General features: G+C 51.1%; 2 protein-coding genes across 4 annotated transcripts in view; one reads left to right on the top strand and one right to left on the bottom strand.

Annotated features, from left to right (window-relative positions):
- The window catches only part of KIF9 (kinesin family member 9), a 21,069-nt gene extending 15,698 nt beyond the window's left edge, over window positions 1-5,371 (bottom strand). For 2 of the 3 annotated variants that reach the window (XM_015618220.2, XM_015618222.2), the window contains exons 1-7: window positions 5,096-5,371; window positions 3,987-4,064; window positions 3,388-3,602; window positions 2,606-2,693; window positions 1,877-2,042; window positions 1,646-1,752; window positions 587-811 (exon numbers count right to left, since the gene is read on the bottom strand). In XM_015618220.2, coding sequence (XP_015473706.1) covers window positions 587-811; window positions 1,646-1,752; window positions 1,877-2,042; window positions 2,606-2,693; window positions 3,388-3,602; window positions 3,987-4,064; window positions 5,096-5,335 — 1,119 coding nt within the window. In that variant the 5' untranslated portion in view covers window positions 5,336-5,371. The remainder of the gene's footprint in view (window positions 1-586; window positions 812-1,645; window positions 1,753-1,876; window positions 2,043-2,605; window positions 2,694-3,387; window positions 3,603-3,986; window positions 4,065-5,095) is intronic. The other variant, XM_015618221.2, reaches the window with a different exon arrangement.
- A 3-nt stretch (window positions 5,372-5,374) lies between these two features.
- KLHL18 (kelch like family member 18) overlaps window positions 5,375-7,551 on the top strand; it is a 19,516-nt gene continuing 17,339 nt past the window's right edge. The window contains exon 1 of the mRNA XM_015651539.1: window positions 5,375-5,422. Coding sequence (XP_015507025.1) covers window positions 5,375-5,422 — 48 coding nt within the window. The remainder of the gene's footprint in view (window positions 5,423-7,551) is intronic.

The raw sequence follows: 7,551 nt of genomic DNA, 5'->3' as shown, positions 1-7,551 counted from the left end.
CAGTCCCTCTCCAGCTCTCCTGGAGCCCCTTCAGGCCCTGCAAGGGGCTCTGAGGTGTCCCTGGAGCTTCTCCTCTCCAGGGGAACATTCCCAGCTCTCCCAGCCATCATCAGCCTCCTTCCACCCTTTAAAAAGTGAGAGGCACATTCCAGAGCTGAGGACAGCACGGGGTTATTAAAAAGGCCAGAGAAAGATTTTAAGGACAAAGCAGATGGCTCTGGGGGAGGATCCACTTCCCCCAGCCAGATCCAATTATTTATCCCTGTTTTCCTCACAAACTGAAGCAGCCACGAGGAAAAGAAAGACGCTGATCTCAGTCATCAACATCCCCTCACAAACCTCTCACCCTGACCAGCCCTGCTGTCAATTCCAACATCACCATCATCATCCAAAACCATATTTTCTTCCAGAATCCCCTGAGCCAGGCACATTTTCCTTGCAACACCAAGAATTCCCAGTTTTCCTCCCCACAATCCTGAGGGACGGCTGAACCTCATCCCACCACCTTGGCCACCCGCCGCCGCTTTCCCGCCTCCTCCCTCAGGCAGAGCCCACAACATCCAAGGGAATATTTGGTTTCTCTTGCCTCAAAAAGGAGTTGCAGAGCTTCCTCCTCGTGGCTGACGGGGTGGATGGAGAGCCCCTTGACATAAATCCCCTGGGGACCGTCCATGACGGCCAGCTGGTTGTCCTTGCAGCCCCGGCCCAGCGCCGGAGCCAGGAGGTCGAACAAGGCCTCGTTGTAAATCTCCAGGTAGGAAATTCGGACAGTGACCAGGATATTGAGGAATTCTGCAGCTGATTTGAAGATCTGCACCAAGAAAAAGGGTTTGGGTCCGTTCACAGGTGGGGTTTTCAGTTAGTTGTGGCTTTTTGGAGAAGATATTTATGTGGGTGTTGGTGTGAGATATAAATGGGGGTGATGTAAGTAGATAAAAGATATCAACAGGTATAAAATAGAAATAGATATAAAATAGAAATAAATTGATTGAGGTGTATACAAGGCATCAATTTCTGTAATACAGAGATAGATATTGATAGAGTTCTGAACAGCTTCAAGGGCATCTAGGGGCACGTGGGGCTAAATCTGAGCTCTGAGGGCTCAGCTTGGATTTGGATTTAATGATTTTATAGAATCATGGAATTCTGGAATGGTTTGGGTTGGAAGGGACCTTAAAACCCATCCCATTCCACCCCTGCCATGGCAGGGACACCTTCCACTATCCCAGGCTGCTCCAAACCAAATCCAGCCTGGCCTTGGGCACTTCCAGGGATCCAGGGGCAGCCCCAGCTGCTCTGGGCACTTGTGCCAGGGTCTCTGTGCCTTAGAGGTGGTTTTTAATGATTTTATGATCAGTTTTAACCTGATTTCACACAATGACAGTTTGGGAAACACCTCTTTAGAAGGCTGGGTGACATTTGGGGAGCAGCAGGAAGTAAAAAGGAACAACCCCAGAGAACAACAATAAAACTCCCTCATTCTTTAACCATCATCCCTGAGGCAAAACAAAGGAAAAAAAAACCCCACAAACATATTCAGTGTGTTCAAACACTTTGCTATCAGCAAGATAGAAATTGATTTTTGGTGTTTCACCAAAGATTTCTTGGTGTTTGTCCCTCCTCCTTTCCCAGGCAGCTGCAGTACCTGCTGGATGGCTCTGGGGATGATCCCTCGGTTTCTGTACTCAGAGGCTGCTCCCGTCATGGTGTAGGTTTTGCCAGCCCCAGTCTGCCCATAGCACATGATGGTGCCTAAAAAAACCCAAAAGCAACAGGATCAGCTCAGGAGGGGGCCTCCAACAGAGCAGCAAATGGATCTCTGCTCAAATCCCATCTGGTTTGATGATCAAAAAGAATAATAATTTTAAGAAATCACCATTGTAACCCTGCAAAGCTTTGGCCACCACGTTCTTTGCCACAGTCTCATAAACCATTTCCTGGGAAGTGTTGTGGAGGAGCCCATCCAGCTTGAAGGACCACTCAGTCTGAGAGTTATTCACAACTCCTCCCTTGGGACTCTTCTGGATGTAGATATCGATGCTCTGCAACCCAAAAAGAGAGGGAGATCAACTCAACAGCCTTAAGGGATTTCAGCAATTGAAGAGCTGGGATTAACTAGATAAATAACAGAGTTATTTTACTGCCTTGGATGGCTCTAGAGGTCCTAAAAATATCTGGTAATGCTCTCAAATTTCTGGTGATAATTATTATAAATAAAAGGAAATGTGGTTAAGCTTATCTGTTTAACTTTCAGCGATTTTGTGCCTCAGGGAAATCCTTAATTAAGGGAGAGAAGGCAAAGGGAGGAATTTGCATAAGAGGGGATGGAAATAGACTGTGCCAAATTGTGGTTAGCACTGGGAATTCCTCATGGATCAGCCAGTCCCAGTCCTTTGAAGGGTTTTCCTGTTGATTGTACCACAGGAATGGTGTTTTCCATCCTCACACTTGCTGTGACAAAACCACTGCCAAGCAGGAACTGCATGAACCAACACCCCCCAAAACATCATCCATGGCCTCAAGGGATGGAAAAATCCAGGCTTTCCAGTGGAAAAGCTGAAGTCAAACTCCAAACCTTCCCCATTTCCAATTTCTTTTACTCTACCTTGTTGTCTGACCCAAGCTTGATCATATCTTGGGCAAAATGAGCGGTTGGCTTGACCCGCACGAACGCCAGGACTCGCTTTGGTGTTCTAAGGAGAGAGGCAAAAATGAGGAAAACAAGAATCCTGCATTTCCTGAACTGAAATTTATGTTATTTGTCAGCAAAAGGTGAGGCAGAGGAGTCAAAATTCCAAACAAAGAGTCGGCAATTATTCAGCTGCAGTTTTTATTCCCTATTAAAAGCAACTGCAGGCAAAGAGGGGCTGAAAATTCCTCACGGCCTTGTCCTGCTTGGAAAACTGAGGATGTGAAATGAGAGGGGTCAAACTGATCCTGATTTCCTGATTTTCTCATGTGTACCAAACTCAGGAGTGTTGGACAACACCAGTTTTGTTCCCCTTAGCCGTGGAAAGCAAAATATTTGGGATTTTCTTTTGTCACAGGCAGACTTTCTGGGGAAAAGAATTTAAATTCCCAATGAGCAGCTGATTTTCAATCTCCTGGAGGATCTGCTGAGTAAAACCCCCACAAGGAGGCTCATCCAGCTGCTAAAGGACATGCATTGAGGATTTTTAAATCCCTGGAATGTGTAAATCCCACATTTTCCCTCAAACACTTCCTCCAGACAGCCTGTGCTCAATAATTGTGTAATTCGGGACAAAACCTTTGGGGTTTCTGGTACATGCAGGGTTTTTGTGACCTCTCACACTTTACCTGCTGTGACTGCTCTAAAAGGAATGGAGCTGAGGCAGGATTTGTTGGATTTCAAGCAGGGGAAGGTACCTTGGGGAGTACCTGGGGCTGTTACCCTCGTGCTCAACCTCAGAGAGCAGAGAGGAAATGATGCTCTCCTGGTCATCCTGCTTCTTCTGCTTCTCCTTCTCCTCCTCCTTATCCTGCTCTTGGTCCTTCTCCTTCTGCTCTTGGTCCTTCTCCTGCTCTTGCTCTTGTTCCTGCTTCTGTTCCTGCTCCTGGGATTTCACAGGGATCACAGAACTCTGCCCAAAAAAAAAGCCCCAGAACCCGGCGTTGGAGCAGAAGGGAAATATTTCTACAGGGAAAGAAGGAAGGGAAAAATTTGGGGGGAAAATCCACCCCTAGGAATCAGGAAAAGAACAAATCCTAAATGAGTGGCACTTTCCTTGCTGCTGCCCTTTGTGGGGCTTTTCACAGGTGAGAACAACAGCAATTTTTGCTGGTTATTAACGCCAGGAGATGGGAAAGAATTCCCAGAGCGTCTTTCCCTGCATCCCTGGAAGTGTCCAAGGCCAGCTTGGACACTTGGAGCAGCCTGGGACAGTGGGAGGTGTCGCTGCCATGGCTCTGGAGGGGTTTGAGGATCCTTCCCAACCAAACCATTCCAGGATTCCAGCTGGAATTACCGTTTGTTCGCCCTCTGCGTTGGACACAGAACTTGGATTCGTTTCCAGCCCCTCAGAGCTTTCCTGCTCCTCTTCCTCCTGCCAGGGAAAAACAGCCCAAATCCCACGTGGAAAATGTTGTAAATTACAACTACAGCTATCAACTTTCACATTTGTATCTTGGATTTGGGGAGTTGTTACTGATCACAAAGGCTCTGGCACGGTACAATTTGTGATTCCCTTTAAGTCTGGGAGTGCAGACTCTGTCAGCTCACACAAGCACAGCACAACTTCCAGAAATAGCAGCGTGATAAAGAAATAGTCTATCTTAAGCCTTGGCATAATTTAAAATAGAAATGATGTGATGTTAAAAACACCAGGAGAAAAATTTACTACTGACTCTCCAGCTATTCACAAGTGTGGAAACAACAGAAGGGAGCCTCAAGAAGAAATAAAATATATTGATTTTAATCTACGGGATGGCAAGCAAGTCAAAGGTTTAAACCAAGCAAAAGAATTCCCAAGATATGTAAAGCCACAGGAATGTTTGAGTATGCATAACGCTCATTAATATGCATTTAACCGGTATGGAAGTAAATTGATTTAAGCTAACAGTGTGCCTTTGGCAGATTGCCAAAGCTCCCCAGCGCTGGATGTTATTATCCCTTTTATCTTTTATTAAACTTTTATACAAAATTTGAGAGAGTGAAACTTGTTTGTCACAGAAAACACCCTCGGAGACACAGGGGACGATCTGTAAAACCTCGGAAGGGGGAGGCTCCCCTTCCCACACGTCGGGACTTTGGGAAAAATCCATCTGGAAGGGTTGGGACTTGTCCGGGGAAGCTGTGGCTGCCCCTGGATCCCTGGCAGTGCCCCAGGCCAGGCTGGACACTGGGGTTTGGAGCAGCCCGGGGCAGTGGGAGGTGTCTCTGCCATGGCAGGGGTGGAACTGGATGATCACTAAATCACGCCGTGCTTCTCTCCATGAACCTCCCCGGGTGGGGGGGGCGATGCCCGGGGGCTGATGCCGCCTGTGCAGGAATACAACCTCCCGCACTCCGGTCACCCATTGAGAAGGGGAAGGCGACCTCCCCCGGGCTCCTCCCTCGTCCTTTTCCCATTTCCACCTGTGATCCCTCTACAGCGGAGTCCGGTGCGGCGTCCGGGGTCGCCATGGCAGCGTCCACTTCCGGGTTCTCTATGGTAACGGCAGCTTCCGGGCGAGCCCGGAAGTGGCCTCGCATACGGCGGCCGGGCGGGGCCAGCGCGCGGCGGGGGCGAAGCGAGACGGCAGCGGGACGGGAGTGGCCGGGACGATGCTGGAAGCGGCGGCGGATCCGGAGCTGGATCCCGAGGATCTGGTGCATTTCTCGGTGGGAGACCTGCCCAGCCGCGGGTATGGAGTGATGGGCGAGATCCGGCGGCAGGGAAAGCTCTGCGATGTGACGCTCAAGGTGCGGCCCGGCCCCCGGGGGCGAGGGGAGGACGAGGGAGCACCCGAGCCCGGAGGGGTCTGAGCGGGGCTGAGGCACCTCCAGCCCTGAGGGAGAATGAGGGACCCCCCGGTCCCTGATGGGGATGAGGGACCACGACCCCTCAGGGGGCTGAGAGACCTCGATTCCCCCCTGCTCCTGAGCGGGGACCCCGGTGCTTGAGGGGACATTGAGGGGGTGACGGGGTTTGGGGCTGAGGGGACTCACCCCAGTGCCCTTAAGAGGGAGCTGAGGGACCCCCCTGGTCCCTAAGGGATCTGAGGGACCTCCAGAGCCTTTGAGGGTCCCCAGCCTGAGAAGGGGGAGCTGAGGGACCATCCCCATGCCTGGGGTCCCCCTTTAGAGGGGGGGGCCTGAGGAACCCCCAGACCCCTGAGCAGGGACCCCAACCCTTCATGGAGGGGGTGAGGGACCCCCCCAGGCTCTTTTCCAGAGGGAAGGAGGCAGCTGGAGTTCCCTGAGACCCCTTTGGTGGGGGATAAAAGGGAGAGGAGCAGGAGCCGAGGTCCCCCCTTCACACGGCTTTGGCAGCAGAGGCAGAGCTGAGACCCCCCCAAACCCCCTCAGTGGGGTGTCAGCAGCTCTTGGAGCTTCCCAGCCCTGAGGGGTCTCTGAGGGCCTGTGGATCCAGGTTTTTGGAGCAGCCTCTGGATACCTTTCCCAAGAAAACCATTCCCTTATAGGAACACCGCTTCTTTGCGCCGAAAAGAAAGAATCCACAAGCGTGGTAAATCCTCGGGATTGTGTCCCTGGCTCTGCAGGGAAGGGCTGGGAGAGCTGGCAGAGTGTCCTGTGCCAGGCAGGAGCTGCTGGAATCCCTCAGGATTGCAGACTCGCAGGAGTTGCTGGGGTGGGAGGCACACGCAGCTCTGAGTCACTGCAGAATTAACTCGGCGCTTTAATTAACCGGGAAGGTGCTCCCAGCCTCCTCACCCTGAAACCTGCCAGGGGAAGGAGCCGGCGGGGGCTGTGCCTGCCACGGAGACGGGATGTGGGATGGGGAGCATTCCATGGAGATAGGGGCTGCTTCATCCCCCGGGGGAGGGATTGAGGCTTGGGATCCTCCTTGGAAGAGGTTGTTCCTTCTGCAGGGTGATATCTGGGCTGGAGGCTGGGGGAATTCTCTGGTTTGGGATGCAGAGTGTAGTGTTTCTAGGATTAAACTGGATGTTGGTGTGTTAGGAGATGACCAGATCCTGGCAGTCCCACTAACAGGAGACAATAGGAGGAGGTTTATGATCCCAGTCTTATCTTGGATAAATTCCTCGCCATTGTTTCGAAAATTCCTGTGAATAATTGTCCATTTCTGTGGATTTCCCATAGCAAAAAGCTGTTTAAATCCTCTTTATCCCTACAGAGGTTTAAAATACATTAGGAAAGATCAAAACCATCACAGAACAGTTTGGGATAGAAGGAACCTTAAGGATCATCCAATTCCATCCCATTCCATGGCAGGGACACCTCCCACTGTCCCAGGTTGCTCCAAGCCCTGTCCAACCTGGCCTTGGACATTTCCAGGGATCCAGAGGCAGCCACAGCTGCTCTGGAGCTCCATTCTAGGGCTACCCATCCTCACAGGGAAGAATTCCTTCCCAAAATCCCAAAGACACATCCCTGATCCATTGTCAGTTCTCTGTCCACTTGTTTCAAGCATTCCAGCTTTCCCTCCTACACCCACGGCTTGGAATTCCAAGCATTTCATTCCTTTGATTTCTCTCTGGTCTTGAGTCATCCTGTGAAAACATCCCACCTTGTGCTGCTTCTGTCTCTTGGACATCCCTTTTCCCAGTGCCCTCATCTCCAGTGGTGATGGAATTAGTGCAGCCAAGCCTTCCCTCCCCATTCCCAGGAACAGGCTGGCTGCTCCAGCTGCTGGAGCTTTAAGCAGGAATTTTTCTCAGCTTGAGGTTGGAGGTGGCTCTGGTTCACCCCAAACTCGGCCAGCACAAACTGTCTCTGCCCTGCCCAGGCTCGGGAAGGTTTTCCTGCTGTAAATCCAGGGTGGGTTTCCAGCAGGGACAGAGTTTGGATGATTCTTACCCAGAGTTAAGGGAGGAATGTGAAGGTCACAGAGCTGCTCCAGGGCTGGA

The sequence above is a fragment of the Parus major genome, chromosome 2 (genome assembly GCF_001522545.3).
Source record: "Parus major isolate Abel chromosome 2, Parus_major1.1, whole genome shotgun sequence".
Taxonomy (NCBI): Eukaryota; Metazoa; Chordata; class Aves; order Passeriformes; family Paridae; genus Parus; species Parus major.
Note: the sequence above shows the minus strand (reverse complement) of the source record. Positions and strands in the feature narration are given on the sequence as shown.